The sequence below is a fragment of the Argentina silus genome (genome assembly GCF_951799395.1).
Source record: "Argentina silus genome assembly, chromosome: 20".
Classification (NCBI taxonomy): Eukaryota; Metazoa; Chordata; class Actinopteri; order Argentiniformes; family Argentinidae; genus Argentina; species Argentina silus.
The window spans coordinates 4211397-4233732 of NC_139674.1; the positions used below are offsets into that span (position 1 = coordinate 4211397).

Genomic DNA, 22336 nt, shown 5'->3' on the forward strand with positions numbered 1-22336 from the left:
AAATAATGTCAACTTGCATACAGAAACACTTGACACCAAAAAGGTTTATTCAGTGCAAATACGTTTTTTTTTTTTTGACTGAGGGTCATTTTCCACTGTACAAGCTCATATAAATATGCAGTAAAGGGTTTAGCATACAATCAACCAGTTAGTGTTAAATTACTAGTTAACAACATACCAAAGCTGTAGTCTGAAGATTCCAATGAAAAAAAGGCCGTGACTAACTAAATGCAAACACCGCAGAAGTTCTGAAATGAAAATATAAAAATGAAATCATCGTGAGTAGTACAATACAAAAACAGCACCTGCTGCAGTAACACATTATTCAGGAGGGGCTTTTCAGTAATAATGTTCACTTCCTGGAGGGGCCAGTCATGATGCGCTTTTTCGTCAGAATGTAGTCCTGTCCCAGAACGACCCCTTGCCCTTGGTGTTTGCAGATCTGAAGGTGTGAGTGTAAATAGTGGACACTCCGCTCATCCATAGAGTTATACACCTAGAGGGAGCACTTCCCTAAACCAACTGTGATTATATGGGGAGCGCAATGTAGTCGACTTTCTTCATCTTCGACGGCCATTTGAGTCGCCGTAAATCAAATGCTGGTGATTCACTGTCACCTGTTGTACTGGGAGTGCTCGCTTGTGTAGTATAGACTCAGCTCCAGTGTTGCAGGTCAGTCTCTTATTTATTGGCGCCAGCAGCGTGCCTTCTCTAGGGATATAACTCTAAGGGATCCTTCAGATCTGCAAACAAACACCAAAGCCAATTCAGGACTTGAATGTTGTTTTTGGATCAGGCATTACTGCAGCCAGCCCCTCTCTCTCTGTCTGGAAAGGCTTCAGGCGGGGGCAGGAGTGCAATCACGGGTCCAGAAGGGTCCAATCGGGAGGTTTTATACAGGAGACAGGAGTATTTACATAGAACAGGGGTGTGTCTGTCTTTACTGCCTGCTCTTCAAAGATTCCACCAACCTATGGGGAGAGGGAGTGTACACATTGTTGAGCCTTCACACACAAAACACAGATGACACGTTGCACAATGAGCAGGCAGTTGAAGTGTACTTTACATGACAAATTATTTTTTTTGTGTAATGGAATCACCCTGTAAAGACGCATTTTCTTTACTTGAAATTACTCAATAGAGAGGGGAAAGAAAAACACTGAAACACAAAGGACACTGTCATGTGACTTTGACCTTCCTTGAACACACTCATTACAAGGCAGTGAAGTCACTCTGGCTAAGATCAAGATGCAGTGGTCCTCACTCCTGGTTCTGGAGAGCAACAATGCTGCAGGTTTTTGCCCCAGCTCAGAATTCCCACAACTGATTCAACTAATCAAGGTTTTCAAGATCAGTTCAATCAGGTGTGATAGCAGTAGGCTGCGACAAATACCTGGACTGCAGCTCTCCAGGACCCGGATTGAGTATCTCTGGTCTAATGAATGTGTATCTCACCACTCCATGGCCTCGTCCAGGCCTGTGCCTTTGGTGGCGGATGTCTTGAAGATCTGCCATTTCCTGTCCTTCAGACAGGGTAGGCCCAGGGAGTTGGCCACCTCCGCGGGTGTCATAGCCTGCTCCATGTCCTGCTTGTTGGCAAACACCACCAGGATGGCCTTCTTCAGCTCCTCCTCCTGGACCACCGCACACACACAATGAGTCATGTCATGGAATTGTCAAACAAACATTTACATCAACTGAGCCATCAGTGGTTCATTTCCACTCTCTTTCACTGCTTTAAAAGCACTGGTTGGTGGAGGATTGGGGCAAGAGAGAGTGACTCTAGACTCGTGGCATTTATTTAACCAGGTTAGGCTAATTGGGATAAAACCTATTTTTCAAGAGAGACCTGGTCCATAACATACATGACACAACACAGCATCACACCAATTAACATGTACTGTAAAGCACTGTACTTATGTGTGGATATGGGGGGAATGTATTAAGATACAGTACTGTATTATGTTGTTTTTTATAAATAAAGTCATTAAATTAAATAAAGAGATTAATAAAGTTGAGTAGAATTGATTGAACACTGATCAGCTTCCAAGAGCCATTGCCATCTATGGCCATTCCACCCATAGAAGTAGAATCACTAAATCAATTAATTGCAGTTCTATGATTCCACCACCTACCTCCAACATGGCCACCAGCTCAGACTTGGAGATCCCCATCCTGTCCCTGTCACTGCTGTCTACCACGTAGATTACTGCATCGGTGTTGGAGTAGTAACACCGCCAGTATGGCCTGAGGGAGAGACAGGCAGGTTAGACGAGGGGAGGAGAGGAGAGGGGTTGTTTGGTAAAAGGTACACTCTACATATATACTGAAAAATGTCAGCTGAATGGCATATATTATTATTATTATTATTATTATATTAAGCAAGAAGCAATAAGAGTAGACTATTAACAATAGACAATACAAGCCCATAAGCCATGTGCAAAACAAGTGGCTTATGGGAGTGTATTATCTAGTGTTGATTGGCTGGCTGTGTATTTCTGCTGTTGAATTTTTATTTTATTAATTAATTAATGGAATTAATAAAGTACTACTCTACTCGTATTGCTCCTTGCTTGTCCCCAGTGTTCATATCAAAACTGAGGCTAAATATCAAGTCATGCAAATTAATTACCTGATACTTGTCTGTCCTCCAAGATCCCACACCTGGAATTTCAGGTTCTTGTATGTCACGGTCTCCACGTTGAACCCGATTGCTGTACACACAAGAGAATTAATTTGACGCTTTTAAAGGGCACGTTCAAAACAAAGTAATGCACATTGTTCAGTCCTATATGACACCTATAGGACAGGTACATCTAGAAATGGGTTGAACATAACCATGACATACTGGGGATGGTTGTGACCACCTCGCCAACCTGCAGGCGGTACAGGATGGTGGTTTTGCCGGCGCCGTCCAAGCCCAGGATGAGAATCCTCATCTCCCTGGTGCCGAACAGGCCAGAGAAGAGACTGGAGAAGAACCCACCTAAAGAGGACAGGACATGGGCAGGAGATGAGATGGGTTATACAGCGTGACTACTTACAGTACAGTTGGCCTGGTGTAGAGGCTGGGGGGGGGGGGGAAGACCTGGCGAAAAGGAGCTTGTCGAGACAAGGAAGTGCACTACCCTCTGTCATTAAGGTCCAGACCTCTTTGTAGAGGCCGTGCTAAGATTACATACAGGAGACTCACCTACACATACTCTTGTTCTTAATAAGAATCTTATGTCTCTTGTCATACTAGTGACGCACACGTAGTACAGTGCCTACATTCCAGCTGTTTAAGTTTAATTTGATAGCTTAAAGCTAGCTGATGAATCAACTGGTACCTACGATTGACAGACAGACATTGAAATAGGCTCGATTGTTATTACTTAGTTAGGCGGCTAGAATGCTACATTGACTATAGTTGTGTAAGTTAGTCATCAGTGTCACAAATATATCTCGCGTTTCATCCTTGCTAGTCGCTAGCTTAGCAAGCAACACATTTCCATGTTGCGTAGGAGGGGCAGGCAGAATAGCCCAAAACGCAAAGCAAAAATCTCTGTAGGTATTACACACACAGTGTTGACATAGCTGGTCAAGTGGCTTTTTCAATATTCAAAAACATACCCATTCTGACGAGACTGTATAGACTTTAAACGATGTTGTTGTTTGCGATCTCGACACAGCAGCACCGCTTCCGTGGTGGTTGGACGAATTCAGTGACGTGTCGCTCATACACGTCATTTACTGTGTGTCCTGTTTCAATGTTGGGAGATTCCACATATTTCAACGTCTTTTTAGTAAATCAAAAATAGTACTCAATTGATTCAATAAAATCGTATTAATTGCAAATATCAAACGTAACTCGTGTTGGCGAGGTACACAACTAAATATGATTAGATATGGAATGTGCGTCTGTACTTAGAAGACTGTTTCAAATGGTTTATATGGGCTGTATTCAAGATGCCCCCGTTTTGCAACGTTTTGAAATACCTATGTCACTGGAACATTCTCACATAATGTGGATGATACAACAGAATCGTGAATGCACACCAACAGAACGGAGGCGTTGTCCTCCAGCATCACAACATTCATCAGATCAGACAGTCTCATGCAAAATCAATCAGGTATCGTGCACGAACTACATTTGTAGATAACCAGTGAATTAGCAGAATTAAAAGCACATGACGCAATTACAACTGTGAATGTGCACATTTGCCGAGGTGTAATCGATTATGAATGGACCTTTCGCTTCTTGAGTGTGTGCAACATCCTCCACCACCATCATCACTAAATAAGCCGAGGGTCGCTGACAACTGAACCGTGATGGTCGAGCGGTCTGACCGCGCACCTCTGCTGGACTGGGAGGAGATCCCTCCAGCGGAGAAGCCTCATCCGACACCGGAGCAGGAGAAGGACAGTGAGTCGAGCCCCTCCAACAGTCGAGCGTTAGGTTGCATTGCGCCGGGGATAGGGTGGAGCACTAGTCCGGGGGGTCCAGGGTCTTCAACTACTAACACTAGCAGCAGAGACACAGACACAGCCACAGCCCACTCTACAACGACGGTCCTCACCCCGCCGGGATGTGAAGCGCAGTGTCCCGAAAAGGATGACCAAACCACGGACACAGGACAAGCAGGGCTCCCGCACGATATCAGCATGGTGAAATGGGAGGAGGAAGACCAAATTGTGGCCGTCTTCGTGGTGACATTTGATACAAGATCAGGTGAGTTCCACGGTGTTGCATGGGTGATGCTTAATTATAAGAACACCCACGATCACTATTGTAGTCCAATGCATAACACATTTCTTTAGTTGAAGCAATAGTCTGCACATTATTATTGGTCGTTATATTGTAAAATAAATAAAGATAATAATATTAAACAGATAAGAGAAAGGGTAAGCCTATGATGATTAAATGCCTAGTTTATCCAAAGATGCTGGATGCTGGGTTAGGTTATGATGATTTTACCATCATTGGGGTGTGGTAATCTGGGATTGCTTTCCTGGGTCTTTCTCTGTGAACAAAGGGCCTAAAAAAAACAAGAATGTGAGCTGTTGTAAAGCATGCATAGACATGTCTGGTCTTTTCTACACAGAGGACATGAGCAGGTATTGTATTGAAAACAACTAAAAAAGAAAAAGAAGAAAGTGAGATGCATGGTATATTTAAATTTAACATCTCAGATTTAAACATCACAAATCTAACCACCAGCTAGGAAATCAATGAGTTCTATAGTCTTGAGTTAGACTGGGACCATTCATTATTAATGAGGAAAGGAGAGAGAGAGAGGGAGAGAAACTCTGTGGAATGCTTCACTGATCAAATTACTCATTACTCGAGGAGGCCTAATCGATGACGCTATTCATTGGGCCTATGGCAGAGACAGCCTAATTCATGGGGCCTATGGCAGAGACAACCTAATTTATGGGGCCTATGGCAGAGACATCCTAATTCATGGGGCCCATGGCAGAGACAAACTAATTTATGGGGCCCATGGCAGAGACAGCCTAATTTATGGGGCCTATGGCAGAGACAACCTAATTTATGGGGCCTATGGCAGAGACATCCTAATTCATGGGGCCTGTGGCAGAGACAGTTTTTTTTCTGTAAGCTTGAGGCTCAGTGGTTTGCCTAGGCCTGCAGATTTGTTCTTTTCCAGGTACAACTTGTACCAGTGTATCAGTACACTACTATAGCAGCCAATCAGCTTTATCTACAATTGTGTTCTCCAAACATTGACACAAATTATGCTGAAAACCAAATTTCTACAGTCAACTCTTCTATTTACTCTCATAACCATATTTACTCAGCTGCCTGAGAGTCAATGACAAATCAGGCGATGTTGATTTCAGTGGAATTTACGTGACGTCTGCAGTGATAGCAGGGTACTTGAGAAACTGCATAATTTGTAGAATCAACATACTCACCACGATCATTTTACTAAGGTAAGAGGGAGGGAAGGAAGGAAGGAAAGAGAGAGAGAGAGAGGGTGAGGCAATGGACACAAAAAATCTGTAGTTGCAGGTATCATGTTGTAGACCGAGAAGTAGTAACAGTTGTAGTGATACGATAACTGTGTGTGTGTGTGTGTGTGTGTGTGTGTGTAGGTAACATGCTGGAATGGTGTCTGCCTCAGGATATCGACCTGGATGGAGTAGAGTTCAAGGCCATGGCCAGCGGCTCCCACAGAGTCACCAGCGACTTCATGTAAGTCCCTGTCTGCCTTATCTACATAACCTACATTATCCACATCTACATCCGTTACAGAGGAGGCTGGTGGAGGTAGAAGTCAGAGGACAGGCTCATTGTAATGCATGGAACGGAAGGGGGAATGGTATCAAACACACGTCATTCCATTCCATGCATTACAATGAGCCTGTCCTCCATTTCTACCTCCATGAGCCTCCTCTGATCCATTATTTAAGTCTCTGGCTTCCTTTCTTCCTTGTCTACTACTCATTCTGCTCGCCTGAGGTTGCAGGATAGGTGAAAATGAATATGGGATTTTCAGGGATTTTCTTTCACCCGTCCAGTTCTTGTAAAATTGTAGAACAGGGGAAGGAGACGAGGAGAGGAATGCTTGAGTATTGAGATGCACCTCCTGTGTCTCTCTGGCTTGGCAGCATAGCCAAGCAACACAGGAGATGGTCAGCAGAAAGATCTGCCATCTGGCAGGATAATACAGTACCCGCTGTTGGCATGACTTACACAACTCTCTCTCTCTCACACTCGCTCTCTCTCTCTCTCTCTCTCTCCTTCTCTCTCCCTCCACAGATACTTCCGGAAGGGCTGTTACTTTGGGCTGGCGTGCTTTGCCAACATGGCGGTGGAGAGTGAGGTGGAGAGGGGAGCCAGGATGAAGTCGGTGGGGATCCTGTCTCCCTCCTACACACTGCTCTATCGCTACATGGGCTTCCTGGAGCACCAGGTCAGGTAAGAGAAGGAGCCCATTTTATTTTAATTTACTTCTATCATTCTCTCTCTCTCACACACTTTTTTTCCTTTCCCCTCTCACTTCTCTCTGTTCTCTTTCTGACTCTCTCTCTTTCTCTTTTCACAGTCAGCCTTTTGCTATTGGTAATGACCTCATGCACACAGGGGGAGTCACGCTGCAGTCTGTCACACATCCTGCTGTAAACAGACCTTTCTCTTCTTCTTCTTCTTCTTCTTTCCTCTCCTCTATTCCTCTGTGGTTCCCTACACTGTGACTCTATCCTGCCCTGTCTCCTGCCTCGGTCACCCTGACTCATCCTCTTTTGCTATGACCTGTTTTCTCCCCCTCAGATTTATGTGCTGAGTGACAAGGTCATTGCATTACAAGGGGACTGCTGTTCTGTACTGGTGAGGAAAGACTGCACTAGACTCCATCAGGCAGTTCCCAGTCCATCCTTATGTCAGCAAAGCTTGAGGTAGAATTTGCCTTTAACCACAGATCTAGGATCAGATTACCCTACCCCCAATCCTAAACGTAAAGGCATAGTTCACTATGTTACATCTTATAGTCAGATGTTAAACACCTTAAAGTAACTTCCAACCAATTCAGAGAGTTCATTTGAGGCGATTTGACCATCTGACCCAAAGGTATAAAATAGTGAAGTAACCCTTCAACCATTCGGGGAATTGAAAGATATCTGATCCTGAATCAGTGGTTAGGGGACAACTTCTAGCTACTCTGTCACTTTAGCATGACAGGGAGAGACCTCCACATAGTAATCCATCCCTAGACAGCCTGCCACCCTGACAGCCTGCTTCCCTGACTGAGTGGTACTGACAGAGTGGTCCTCTGTGGCTCAGTTGTTAGAGTATGGCGCTGACAACGCTTAGGTTGTGGGTTTGATTCCTGCTGGGACGATGTATACTGAAATGTATGCACTCACTGCAATGTAAGTCGCTTTGGATAAAAGCGTCAGCTAAATGGCATATCTATATTACTCATTGGCTTTATGTTTAGATGTTTACAGATTAGACGAAATATAGGATTACTACTAGTTAATCTAGGGTAAAATGGTCCATTAGAAGGATTAATGTAACCTAAAAACCCATTTAAAAATTAAGAAGACAAGGAAAGCATTTTAACGGAGACAAAAGCTACAAGGAGGCTTTGGTCAACCCTTGAGATGTGAAACTGCTTCAGTCCCACCCCAGGTTTCAGCCTTATACTGTCTCAATCCCCAAGATCTGCTCTGTGTCTGTCTGGTCACTGCCTGTCTCTGTGTAATACGATTATAGTGTATAATTATATTGACCGCTGGTCTTTACTTATCATTGAGGTATAAATAGTCACTAGCTACTGTATGTGTTTATGGTAATGACTCACAGGCTCCAGCTGAAGTCTCCAGGCCAGTATTCTCCTCTGGAGGCCTTCTATGAGGATAAGAGGGCAGTACTGCCCCCTGGTGGGGAAGGCATTGTTACTGCTTGTCCAGCCAGCGCTTGGGGGGCCTCACTCAACCACTGCATGCACCCTGAAATGAAGGTGAGGCGGATTTGAATATGTTAGTGATCTGTTATTGGAATAATGATGATGGATATGTTTGATGAAAATGACAATGATGATAAGTCTTAAAAAAGTCAAACTCGAGAGATTAGATTCTTTCATGATGATTCCCGCTGGGACCATATATACTGAAAAATGTATGCACACACTGCAATGTAAGTCGCTTTGGATAAAAGCGTCAGCTAAATGGCATATGTTATGATGACATTATGATGACATGACTATCCCTGTCTGTGTGTATAGATCACCCACCCCGCAGGATGCATGTCCCAGTTCATCCAGTTCTTTGGAGAGCAGATTATGGTTCTGTGGAAGCTTGCTCTACTGAGAAGACGCATCCTCATCTTCTCTCCTCCACCTGTAGGAGTGGTCTGCTACAGGGGTGAGGATTACACACGCACACAGAGACAGACAGACAGACAGACTCACACACACACACTCTACTAATAACTGGACTCTCCTCCTCAGTGTACTGCTGCTGCTGTCTGGCCAATGTGTCTATCCCTGGAGTGGGAGTGGCAGTGCCAGAGTTCCGCCCCTTTTTCTACGTCAACGTTGCAGACATCAGCACCCTGGAGAATGAGCTGGCCTACGTAGCATGTGAGTATGCACTCAGGGATCCTCCTGTGTATGTTACCTATTCCTTCTGCCCTCAGACCTTATATCACCAACCCGGTGTGTGTGTGTGTGTGTGTGTGTGTGTGTGTGTGTGTGTGTGTGTGTGTGTGTGTGTAGGCACCACTGAGAAGATATTTGAGGAGAAGAAAGATCTGTATGATGTCTATGTAGACAACCAGAATGTGAAGTCCTACAGGGAGGGCTTGAAGCCCCTGCTACGACTCAGTGCCACAGACAAGGAGAAATACCGCAAACTCACTGAGCAGAGGTTGGTACAATTCACATGATGATGAAGATAGTGGCACTTTTCTAGTTGAGAATTCGTAACAGAGGGGATTTTGGTGATGATGATGAAGATAGTGACTGTTGATGATTCTGTGGTTTTGTAGGCAGATGCTGCTGTATTCCCAGGAGGAGAATGGAGACTGTGTGTCCAGCGAAGAGGACCTCTTCATTCTGTAAGTGTTCATTGGGATCCAATCCCCTGGCATTACAAATAGCATTTAGAACTGCATAGTCAGACGCATTTCATAAAGGTGATATAGTCCTGAGCTTCTTATCTTCTACTGATCCCCTTGCAGGTTTTTCCTGGAGCAGAATAACCGTATCTTCCAGACGCTGAGTGAGGTGGCGGGGAGCCCCGAGCCCACCCTGACCCAGGAGAGTGTGAGGGCCATGGGCTTGGACCCCCATGGAGACAGGCTCTTCCTGCTCCACCTGCTGGAGACTTACGGCTATGACACCCTGCTAATCACAGACCACCCCTGCTGCAGCTGAGGCAGAGGAGAACATCGCCCTACAACACCCTCACAGACTTGAAAAAAAAAAAAACATACGCTGGACTGATAGACAACTGGACTTTGGCTCTTTGCTGTGGCCTACAAGCACTTGAGGACTGTCCTGCAGGGTCTTGAGGTGTATCTTGAGATCAGTCAAATCAGACACCCTACTGCCAAAAGAGCAAGGGTGTGGATTGAGTGACCGAATGAGAAAAAAATACAACTGACTTGGCAATGTCCTACAGTATGACGACACTCATGGATGTTCTATTGGACTGTTAACCATAGCCCTCCTGTCAAAGAATGTACAGTTTATGACTTTTCAGCCTTGATCTTGCCTATCCCTCCTTTCTGGCATTGGAACCAAGCAGAAACATCCAGGACCTCTTTACAGCTCGATCTTGTGCCTCTGAGGAGTACTTTAATTTGAAATATAGTAGAGCTGCACCCTTCCATTTTGTTTTTGTCAAAATCATCAGCAGATGATCTCTGATCATCATCAGAGAATTAAGGAGAGTTTTCTCTGAAGAGCAGCACCTACACTGAAAGTAACAGTGGTGTGCGACAGAGACTTCTATGGATCTGAGGAGAGTTAACCACAGAGTCCTGCTCAGGTTTCTATCCTTTTGTATTGGAGAGGTGCTCCTCCAGCTCTATAGCAGACTAATGTCCCACTCCTGAGTACTAATGCTGCGTTCACAACACACATGGAACTAGGAAACTTATTGTACAAAAGATGAAACCCAAGTTTCCCCATTCAAGAGTATCAGAGTCAACCAACAGGCAGCTCCACGCAAATAACTGAGTTGAGTTAATTTGATCTCGGAACGTCAGAATTTACACGTTTGCATGAATGCCACATAACAGCAGATTGAAGGGGACTACAAACCTGTCAGAGACATCTCTCAGTGGGACGTTCTGTTTATTTATTTGTGTTTGTTTAAAAAGTATAGTTCACTAATTTCTGTATGTAAAAGAAAACTGATCTGTAGAATGTGTTTTGTTATGTGACGTGATCCCATAGAAGCACTACCCATCCCAGAAAAAAGAATGCTCAACGATTGTATAGAAACAAACCTCAAATAATCCATAATGCTCTATAAAAGACTTTAAGACTTGAGATACGCCTGTACATTTTGGGAATCAGTGAAATCATGAATCCATGCTCCATTCTCAAATTGAATAACGTTTTAAAAACAGCTTCATTTAATTTTCACAAGGCAAATCAATCCAAATACAAACCATACAGTGCACAGATTCAATCAAATTGTTCTTAAATTGTCTCTTGATTGTAACACGAATAAAAAAAACATACAACCTGTTGGTACTATGACCACACACACACAGTTCCAGCTGCCTTCATAGGCTGTTCAACCGGCCCTTCTTTTGTGCCTTTGATGACACTCCCCGTTGCCGTTGGTGATGCTCCCATCGCTAGGCAGCGTCTTCTGGCGTCTCTTCATTCACAGCAGCCTGTAATACAGTAATCCAGCGCTGTTTGAGCTCCTCACTCTCACAGGAGAAGGTGTGGACAGACATGGACTGGCAGAGACGGAAACCTGGCCAGGCCTGGAGGTCCACCTGCTGGGGGGCATCCTCCACACTGTATCCCAGGAGGGGGACACTGGACAGGGCCTTCATATCCTGGGGAACGGGTGGGGTGGAGGGTTCAATGTAGAGATAAGGTTGAAGGGTGAGATTAGTTGCTGGGCTTCAAGCTAGAGTACAGAGCTGTAGGACCTAGGGGGTTGATGTCATACTTAGCAAACAGTGTCAGACATAAGGTGCATTGTTTGTGTCTGTGTGTGTGTGTGTGTGCATAGAGCTTACCAGAGGAGCAGCATACAGGTAGAGCACCAGTGGTTCTGTCTGGGGGATGACACCCCACAGCCTCTGGCGGGTCCTGGGGTTCTCACCGTACTGCAGGAAGCCACACATCGCACTGTTCTGCTCGCTGCTCACACTGAACCGGGCCGCCTCGATCTAGAGGGGGACACAAGGAAAGCGGTCCCAGGGTCAGAATTACACATTGCAGAACTGGGTTGTCGAGGAGACACTAGCCATCTTTCCCATTCATTGCATTTGTGACTGCATGAGGGACGCCATGTCGTCAACCAGGGTGGGACTTCCTATGAGCTGGGAAGGCATTAGCCAGTTGGATCAATACATGGTCTACTTCTTCAATAGGTTTATCTATTGATTGTAAATGGCTTTCAGGTGCATGAAACCATCTACTGACGCCCTCTAGTGTTTATAACTCTAAGGAGTTACTCGGTTTTACCTCTAGAATACCCGTCTTGCCATCTGCCCTCTCCTCTTGGTCTCGGCCAGTGATGATGGAGAAACAGTCTTTGCATACTTTGTTCATCTTGTTCCCGTCGTACTCCAGAGCTGCCTTGTGGTCCGAACACCTCCAGCAGACCACCTGACAGGAACAGGAACAAGTCACACACAGGACTATTGTGTTCAGTCAGAGGGGCGTTGTCTGTTAAGCTGTTGAGAAGCTTATTCAAATACCTTAATAATATTTTCGTATTATTTACGATAAAAGACTGTGTCTGGCAGTGACCAGACAGACACAGAGCTTGCTGAAGACGGCAAATGTGAAACACGTTCATTTGACCACTGCTGCAAGTTTGTTTTAAGTTTTTAAAATAACCACTTCAAACAAGTGTCAGGTCTTTTCTTTCCATTTTCCTCACTCACGTAGCCACAGGCTCGACAGTGGTGTCTCCTCCGGGTCAGGGGGTTGAAGGGTTCTTGGCACCTCATACACGTGGTCACTTCGGTGTCCCTGATCCAACGAGGGGCTTGCCTGCCCAGCTCTCCTGTCTGCACACACACGCACACTTAGTGGAGGAGACCATTCTGTACATTTTGCTTTATGGAAATGGAAAGAGACTTACCAATACCTCCAGCTCTACTTCTTTAAAGGCCGACTTAAAGGTCTCATTCTTCCGCTGGAAAACCGCGATGGTCTCCTGGAACGCCTGAGAACGCAAAGTACAGTAGTAGGATTGATTTAGTAATGCTCTACATAGTCTTACGGGTTTCAGGATATCATAATCAAATATTGGTACCTTTATCCAGTCGTCTTTGTCTTGTTCTGAGCTGAAAAATAATAACGAAAAACTGGTTAAAACAATTGGTTAAGGTTGGGGTTAAAGGGGCAATCTGGAATTGGTACATCTATTTTTAAATTAATGATGTATAGCCATTGATTCTTCAATAATATAACGTATAAATGCCTTGCTTAGTTCAACTCTTAGCCCATCAGAACCAAATATATAAACTTGTTTACAATTGAGTTAAACCCCCCCCCCCCCCACACACACACCTGGCCTGTAGCTCCAGGATCCTCTCCTTGCCGGACACCTGGAAGGTGTGGGGGTGGTCCTCATTGGTGGTCGTCACCACCGCCATACCGTCCACGCCGATACGCGTGCGCACCGTGAAACGCTGCCCCACCAGGCTGAAGCGGGAAGTGCAGCACAGCAACATGTTGTTGAACTGGAGACGGTGAAAGCAGAGCAAAATCACTGATTACAGGACTAGTCAAGGGGTTCACTATATATAATACACAAATATAGAACTATAGTAGAGAAATTCAGGGCCCTCTTTGAATACTCTTTAAATGCATCCTTCCTTCCTTCCTTCCTGATCTGACATGACTTGATTGGTGAAAGCAATGCAATGAAAAGCTGACTTTGACCAACTTTAGATTAGATTAGATTCAACTTTATTGTCAACCAAGTTATATCAGCGATTTCCTCAAGAGCGGAGGGATGAAGGGAAGGATGGATGCATTTTGAAAGTTTTGGAACAGGGCTTAGCGCTAGACTGACCAGGAACAGGTATCTCTCCATGGCTGAGGTGTTCCTGGCTGCCAGTTTGAGGATCCGTCCCTCCTTGATGAACTCGTTAGAGGGGTTGACCACCTCCTCATCCTCCCCCAGCATCTCATAGATCTCCAACAGCTTCTTCAGGTTCTCCTACAGAATACAATCACTTTTCCTGTAAGGAACTGGAGTGGTAAGCCACAACAAGTGTCAGCACCAAGCCACACCAACTGTCGCCATTAAATGGCCAAGAAAACAATAATAAACAAATACAACAAGATGGTAGACTTGGCTATTAGACATACATCAATACTGGTATTCGACAACAGCTTTAACCTACAGTACAGTACGTACCGCTTTGCCGATGGCACTGTTAGAGTGTGTGGCTGCCATGGAGATGATCTTTAAGGACTCTGAGGATATAGAGAGAGTGATGAGAACTGTTGTTAGTGGACTACTAGAACTTCATGAGCTGCAGAAAAGCAATTGAGTATTGATACGCACAGAGGGCTGACACTATGTTGACCTGTTTCCAGTGCCTTTTATAATAAATACCTTTTTAATTTGATTAAATTTACAGAAATTTCTAAAAACCTGTTTTCGCTTTGCCATTCTGGGGTATTGTGTGTGGATTGATGGCAAATTCTTTTAATTTAATGCAAAAAAAAGTGAAGGGGTCTGAATACTTTCCGAAGGCACTGTATATGGCAGTATGCATAGCAGTAATTGGCTTTACACACGACAGGGCCAACCTGAACCATACAGTGCGGCCTCAGATATTTTACTTACACATTGTCCTCTCCAGCACTGTTTCAGCCACTATGGTGGATGTGGAACCAGGACAGCCCAATACAGCTTAGCTCGGCTCTGTAGTAGTGTGAATTAGGGCATAGTCACTCACTCTCTGCATGGCTGCGGTCCGCGCCATCCTCTGGTAGTCTCCGCAGGTAGTCCCTGAGCAGCATCTCGTAGCGAGGAACTCTCTGAACTGGCTCCAACATGTGATGCTGCAGGGTCAAGCTGCCACACATCTCCTGACTCTGAGAAACAACAACACACGATGCACTTCAAAACAAAATACAGCATTTACACACCACACACCTCAGCCCAGCATTTAACCCAACCCCACCTGTATGTCCTGTATGATGTTCCTGAATGGGGCAGACCTCTCAGTCCACTGTCTGAGCAGCACCAGGGCGTTGTCAAAGTTCTTCACGTACTCAGCATACATCCTCAGGAAGGGAGCGTGCTGCTGCATCACGTCACCCAGCTGTGGGGTCTCCGACCTGCAGGGGGGGCAGGAGGTGAGAGGTTAAACTGGGACCATATATACTGAAATGTATGCACTCACTGCAATGTAAGTCGCTTTGGATAAAAGCGTCAGCTAAATGGCATATATTATATATATAAAACGCATTGTTGAAATGTTTCAGAGAGGAACTGTACTGGGTTGGATGCTGCTGCCATCATTCCTTCATGTTACATCAGCAATCCTTGTTATGGAAGGGTGCATTTTCAACAGGGCTTAGGGAATATTTTGTAGGCACTCACCATTGGTTCATGCGTTTCTCCAGGTCTGGAAGGAGGAACTGGCTGTGGAAGGTGTGGATGCAGGAGATGTTGGAGAAGATGCTCTTCACCACGTCTACAGGGAACGAGCCCTTCCCTGCCTCCTCTGTCAGACGCGCACAGAACACCTGGACACACACACACACGCCATGTTAAGTATTCAAATTCAAGTGAAGTTAGTTGAAGCACAACATGTTTTCACATATTGCAACTCAATCACTCAGCATGGGGTCATGCATATACTTCAGGACTGATCATATCAGATGACTGATCTTGGTGCCCACCACTCATGGCAACCACCACTCATGGCAACCCAGGGTTAGATACAGCAAGGCTGAAGAACCAGTGCCCATACTGACCTGGTCCAGCAGGTGTAGGCGTGTGACGTAGGCCCTCTCCGTCTTAAGGAGCTCGTTGGCTATCTTATAGAGCTTCTGCTCACTGGTTTCCTGCTCCTTCACCTCCTCACTCCCCATGTTCACCTCCCCTCCATCTCCTCCTGTCCCATTCACCACCAGGGCTGGCTCTTTCCTCTCCAGGTGGGATACAGTCCCATTCATGATGATTCGGACATTGGTATCCAGTCCTGTGACAGAGGTGGATCCAGTGTCCAAACCTCTGGGTTGCTCCTTGTCTCCAGGGCAAGTCGTCTTTTTAGGGCTGCTGTTAGGTAATTTGAGATGCATTATGATAGGATACACATTCATGATAAACGATAAAGAGCATGAGAGGCTTTGCAGAGGATTTTAAAGATTATTTGTTTCTCAATGATAGTCCTAAAATTAACTAAATAAAGTTTAAATTAAAGCCCTGTAGAATGAGAAAGTGTGTGTGCAGGAGTGAGCTGCAGGTCTCTCACTGTGCAGAGAAGAGAGACGCTCAAAAACAAACCCGTTTCCCGCAAAGTGAGTGATAAGGTCACGGAATGTTCCTGCAATCGGCCCCTGTCCCTCCATCTCCATCCTGCTCCCAGGGCTTCTCTCCTGGCTAAGCCCAGCCTTGGACACCTTCACTGGGCTGCAGATCTCCAATAGTCTCCCCTTCACTTGGGTCTGGGCCCCTGCTGGTCCCACCTTGGCAGGACTACGCATCCCTATTCCTCCCATCACAGGGCTATGCGTCTGTGGTCCCCCCTTCACTGGACTGGGGGTCACTGTTGGTCCTCCCCTCACTGGGCTCTGGAGGTGGGCTGGTTTAGGAGGCACTGGAAACCAGGAGGAAGGATCTCAAAAGTCTTTTCTTGATTCCTCACGTCCTCAGCTCCCTCTCAAAACACACTGGAGAAGAAGGGCTGAGGGGAGGAACCCTGAACTCTCTCCTCCAATGTGTTTTGAGAAGGAGGCAAGGATAGAGGACACAAGGAATCAAGGAAAGACCTTTGAGATGTAACCGTTGTGTGAGGGATTAACCCTACAGTTAAATGCATCCAGCAGCAACAATACAGCGTTCCCACAGGGTGGCAGCCATGCGCAGACCCTGTACCATATCATTATAACCACTAGAGGGCACACTCCCTTAAATGTACTGTGATACATTAAGTAAGATTTCTTCATCTTCTGTGGTGTTGATCTTCAAGAGTTAGTGACTGATTGCCACCTGCTGTGCTGTGGAGTGTAGCATCAACTCAGCTCTAGTGTCCTAGGTCAGTCATTTATTTATTGGCACCAGTAGGTTACATCATGCACCTGAAAGTCATTTACAATCTATTCATAAACCTATTGAAGAATAAAACCATGTGTTAATCCAATTGGCTGATACCTTCTCAACTCAAAGGAAGTCGTTCCCTAGTTGACTACATGGCTTCCTACATGCTGTCATGAATGCAGTGAATGGGAAAGGTAGCATTGAAGTGATGTGAATTTTCCCTGACTTGACACTTGGAATGTTATTCTACCACAAGGGTACCCCAATCCCATGCTCTAGGGTAGCCAGGACAGACTTACTGGCACCTCACCAACTGATGTGAACCATAAATCCTAGTTTCTTGTTTATCGATGACTAAAAGATTGACTGCAAACTCTTTGTGGCGGCCACTTCTCTGCTGACCGTTCTCTTGGACAGTAGTCTAGTGTCCCAAGTCGACTTGACTAATAAATAGTCTTTATTCAACTTTCAATTTGAGTATCTACCTTCTTCCACACATCATTGAATCGTATTCTTCAATATCAGGAACATTACAAGCATAATACATACTCTTTGCATTTCTATGCCCTGTACCTTGTGGTGGTTTGAGAGGGGATTTCCTGGGCGGGCTTTCCCTCTTGAGCTCGTCTCCATTTCTGGGGACACTCCCTCCTGGACCACTGGCCCCGTCTCCGTCAGGTCCACAGCTACTGTACGAGCCACAGACACAGCTGCTCAGTACTGAAAGAAAAAGGGAAAGACAAAATATAAAAAGAACTTTGAAACTGCAGAGAAAAGCGAAGCTGTGGTTTCTCCCAGTCAGCGAACGGTCAAACGGTTCCTCCTTTTCACTTCTCCCTTTCCTCTACCCTGCACCTCCAGCCAGTGGTGCAGTTGGGTAACAACAAGTAGACTTTACCCTCCTTTTTATTGTGTCTGTCTGTGAGTGTGTGTGTGTATATTTTGACAGTAGTGTACCAACCTTTTCTGCTAGGTAAATGTTATTTGGATGAGGGTTTACCCACCCATTCAATCCATGGTGTTCACTGGGGTTTTTCACCACTACATCCCTGCCTCTAACCCTAGCACCTCTCTAACTATGGGAAACAGCTTGACCTCAACCACTATCCTCACATCACTGCAGTGGGCACATTTCATTTGTCTTTAATATTAGTCTATGGTATATCTGTGCTGAGGAAAGTCTGGTATACAACTCTCTTGGGGAAAGAGGAAGTTCTGAAGGGGTCAAAGCAAGAGCGCAGACAATCTCACCAAGGTCCTCATGACTTGGCATTACATGCACAGATCACGCACACACACACACACACACACACAGAGAGTGGACAGAGGTTTCATACTGTGCCAGCTGGTTCAATTAACATTGTGTTGACATTTAAAATGTGACGCATGTACATGAGAGAAAGGACACTGACCTTAAATCCACCAAGAGTTGTTTTGTCGCAAACAGAAAACTGTTGTGTCTCTTATCAAGAGCTAGCATATACCAGTGAAGACAGTGGAATCCTCTTCTGTTCACACACACAGGCACTGTACACATGCTCACCCACAGTTTCCACCCCACTCCCACACACCTACAGCCTTTGTGTATTTCCTTTTTAGAGTGGTGACTGGCTGTTCTAACAGGAGAAGAGTGCTGGGAGGAACTTCCTGAGTAAAATGAGGTGATGAAACACACTTCAGTTTGTATGCAAACTGTTCTGCCATTACTAAAACAAAGTCAGACCACTTACAGAGATGCATTCAAGAGAGAAAGAGAATTCGACGTGTTCTGGGTGTCATAACAATATCAATTTGCCCAGGGGAAAGGTGAAAGAATGCTCCCAAATTAACTTGTCCTGTGTCAGAGAGTAGCCATTCACCTTCAAAGGATGTTCATCACTGGGTACATCTCATTGACCATCACCTTTCCTTCTACTGTACATTCAGCAACAAACTCATCAACCCCCATCAACCCTCAACACAGCCTCCACTCACTCATCTGGGGTGTTGGGAAAGCATCACAGTGTGTGTGTGTGTGTGTATCTCCCCTTTTCAGAGAACCACAGCAACAGCAACATCAAAACCACAACAGCAGCAACTCACTTCCTCCATGTCCTGTCTAGTTTATTTCCAAAGCATCTCACATGTGTTATGCACAAGGTCCAGACACATGCTTAGAGTTTGTTTTTCTTATGATTTATATCATGATTTACCTCCATCCTACAATCCATGGCAATTAAGTCATAAGTCATGCCATTGCACATTCTGACTGAGCACCTATTGCCCCCTGCTGCCTGAATAGGGAAATGACATCAACACAAGAGCCATTCCAAAGAATGGCTATTTATCACTTAATATCCCATACAAACTAAAGACAACAATACCAGTGCTGTACCATAGGAGTAAATGGGACAGGAATTCACTGCAATACACAGCAGCAGTCAGCTCTGCTCAGCCAATGCCTTCGTAGGGGAACACAAACACTTATTGTTAGGGCTCCAGCACTGGGATAACTCAGGCAAAGTCCAGTCAGGGGAACAAGATTTCAGGCCTGTAATCTCAAGCAGTTTATGCGTGTCTGTGTGTGTTTTCTGTGTCAGAGAGTAGCACTTGGTTTCAAACAAAAACATTGTTATTAGGGGACACATCTACCTGCCAAACAGCTTGTTCTCATTAACATAACCAAAACAAAAAGCCACTGGCTTCTGATTCACATGTAACTCCTACTGTGATTCTTCTCAGCATTGTTTACAAGGTGAAGTAGTTCACCCAATTCACTCTTTAGACGCTAACTTACTATGTATAATGCATCCTGACATTGAGTTTGAATGCACATCAAACTGAGAAAAGTATGTACGAAGTTATTAATAGTTGATCAATTTAATCCAACACACAAAAGCATACAGCAGAAAACTGGAAAGGGACCAGCGGTGCCAACAGGAGGGAGAGGGGAGGGAGTGAACGGGTGTTAATCTGTGCGTTAATTAGCATTCATCCACAGTATGATTGGGTAAAGGACCATCATCAAGTAAAAACACTGTTTAGCTAGATATCCAGAGAAAAGGTGAATACTAGCGTCATCCTCCAATATTTGTTCAGCATTTTAACTCGAGATGGCATGATGCGCTATTATCAACAGAGGCAACTTTGTGTACATTCATTCACAAAGTGCCAAAAATGTTCGATTTCCACACTCACCTGCTTGCTGTGAGGATTGGTCGTCATACTCCTGCGGTCCTCTCGCCTTTCTCCTCACCGCCGCCCGTCTGAACTCCTCCGTGTTGCACGTAATCCTCACGCTGCCCCTCTTAACCAGGTCAAACATAGTAACAATATGATTTAACCTCTAGATATTGACCTAAGATCCCTCGCGTGACCACAGAGAAATGATATGTGTGCCTTCGATGTTCTATTTGGCAAGTTCCCGTTAAAGTTTACAGCGTTGCACCTGCAATTTATTAGGTAGTATTAAAACAATTCCAACGCTACAAATACCGTCGCTCATTGGCAATCGCACTTGAATGATACAAAGACAACCCCCAATTTATAAAGCTGGACCCTTCCCTTGCAAGCCAATTGGAGCAGGGATGCACCTCGTAATCTGACGTGTACCACACACATTTTCTAATGGTTTTGGCAGGGTATTCATAAGGAATACACATTTCTGTTATTTGATTCAGATTTTGGAAAACAATATTGGTCGCTCTAAACCTTATTATTTAGCTAATAGACAATGCATAGAAAAAAAGACTCAAGTCAGAGCAGAGAGGAACAGCAGTCCCCCATTGATAAGGGGAAATTTATTTTTATTTTGAAAGGCAGGCTTTACATGGTATAATATGAAATAAAAATGATTTGAAAGATCCAATAACATTTATTATATTGCTATCCGATGGCTTATTGTCTTCGTGATTACATTTATTGTCCCGCATTTATTAGTTGAGACATCCAACAGTAGAGAGTTGGAATTGTGCAAGCTGGGACACATCGTTTTCACAGTACACACTGACCAGTGCTTCTCTGTATGCCTCTAAACACTCTTTAAAAACAGTAGCGGTCTATTCAGTAATATCACAACTAATACATTACCCATGCTGTATGTCCAGCTTCAGCAACCTCCAATCAGCCACAACAAGACCCAAATCAGTATGATAAAACATACGAGAGAAATAATAGACACATATACAGGGAGAAATGTATAGTACCACTACTCCACACCCTCATGACTTCAGAGCCAGTGACTGATAACTGTGTCAGAATAAGCTGATCGTAATCCTGCCACAAGGCTCTAACACCAGAGTATCTGACTTTAGCTTAGTGGGCTAACACTGTTTTGATGAAATACCCCGATGGAGACACCCATACAACTCTACTGGTGACACGCTAAACCGTGGCCCGACCGCAACCTCTGTGTGGTGTGTTTGAAAAGCCTAATGGTATCTTTGGCAGTTTGTCACACCCAGCAGTTATTCTAGGCCAAGGGAGTGGAGCAGATAGATGGGCAGTTTTCAACATAATACGAAATAAAAGAGAACACATATGTTGTGACTGTATTGCAATTCTGCTACCGTAGCTTCAGGCTAACATACTATTCAAACTGCCTAAGTGCCTAACAGCCTCTACTATAAGCCTACTTCAATACTACAACTATAGCACTAGTACAGTACCTCTACCTCTACACACCCCTACTGTAGCATGGTTACTCCTGTAAATAAAAATAAATAAAAAACCAGAGGCAATCTGGGATAGAGATCTAGGCTTCTTGCAGCATCTTTTTTTTTACATTGTGATATTAACAGTCGGTAACAGACAGAATTGGAATGCATTGTTCAGTTTGTGCTTGTAATAAAGAGGAGTTTTTTTGTGTGGAAGAGCTGAAGAGGAAATAGATGATGTACTGTTCAAAGACAGCCTTTACAGTTATGCTGGGGAATCTCTAATCCTGTAACACACAAATGCAATAGGAAGGTTTACATACAGCAGTGTGAGCAAAGTGAATTGTTAAAGCATTTTCATAACATGAGGTCCAGCTCAAGCTAAAATATTGGTGATGATAAACTAGCAGAGAGATATTGACCTTGTTTTGAATCCAATCTGATGGGATTTACTTTATTTGAATTACTTGTGAAACTTGAAGCAAATAGGCTATACTCGCTGACCAACGGCTTGACATTAGATTAAAGTGTAACACAAATGCTGAATTACAAGTGTAAACAAATTCTTTGGTGAAAACTTGCTGTTATGAAACATGTTCTAGCAAGCAGAAAATCAGGCAATTTCAATTGATCTGTGTTCGTGAGAGCGTCAAAGCTAATAATACCTTTTTACATGCTTTTCAAACACACACTTATGACTTTGGCCTCTGCCTTGGGTATTAGCTACATATGGTGCCAGTAATGATTGTACAGCTATACATTCAGAA

The 22336-nt window shown here is 44.5% G+C and overlaps 3 protein-coding genes across 4 annotated transcripts; 1 reads left to right on the top strand and 2 right to left on the bottom strand.

The window, feature by feature from the left end:
* Window positions 1-26: 26 nt before the first annotated feature.
* On the bottom strand, window positions 27-3762 carry arl1 (ADP-ribosylation factor-like 1). Its single transcript, XM_083692280.1, has 6 exons — window positions 3613-3762; window positions 2849-2986; window positions 2633-2714; window positions 2136-2247; window positions 1456-1634; window positions 27-971 (listed from the first exon to the last, which is right to left on the bottom strand). The coding sequence occupies exons 1-6, from the start codon at window positions 3614-3616 to the stop codon at window positions 941-943; spliced, it is 546 nt and encodes a 181-aa protein (XP_083548406.1). The 5' UTR covers window positions 3617-3762; the 3' UTR covers window positions 27-940.
* Window positions 3763-3847: 85 nt separating this feature from the next.
* On the top strand, window positions 3848-9883 carry LOC310820575 (DENN domain-containing protein 11-like). The gene is made up of 9 exons (XM_083692279.1): window positions 3848-4711; window positions 6097-6196; window positions 6764-6922; window positions 8309-8465; window positions 8730-8868; window positions 8955-9086; window positions 9222-9372; window positions 9494-9562; window positions 9686-9883. Exons 1-9 carry the CDS (start codon window positions 4312-4314, stop codon window positions 9879-9881), a joined length of 1503 nt encoding a protein of 500 aa, XP_083548405.1. The 5' UTR covers window positions 3848-4311; the 3' UTR covers window positions 9882-9883.
* Window positions 9884-9893: 10 nt separating this feature from the next.
* LOC310820574 (FYVE, RhoGEF and PH domain-containing protein 4-like) lies at window positions 9894-20298 on the bottom strand. 2 transcript variants are annotated; one of them, XM_083692278.1, is made up of 16 exons: window positions 20113-20298; window positions 17509-17655; window positions 16183-16495; window positions 15651-15954; window positions 15274-15419; window positions 14852-15008; window positions 14624-14762; window positions 14077-14135; window positions 13729-13875; window positions 13221-13393; window positions 12964-12994; window positions 12796-12873; window positions 12590-12715; window positions 12165-12308; window positions 11714-11866; window positions 9894-11527 (listed from the first exon to the last, which is right to left on the bottom strand). In XM_083692278.1, the coding sequence occupies exons 1-16, from the start codon at window positions 20237-20239 to the stop codon at window positions 11318-11320; spliced, it is 2454 nt and encodes an 817-aa protein (XP_083548404.1). In that variant the 5' UTR covers window positions 20240-20298; the 3' UTR covers window positions 9894-11317. The 2 variants fall into 2 exon arrangements, with proteins under 2 accessions (XP_083548404.1, XP_083548403.1); XM_083692277.1 differs by having other exon boundaries at window positions 9895-11527; window positions 12790-12873.
* Window positions 20299-22336: the final 2038 nt, after the last annotated feature.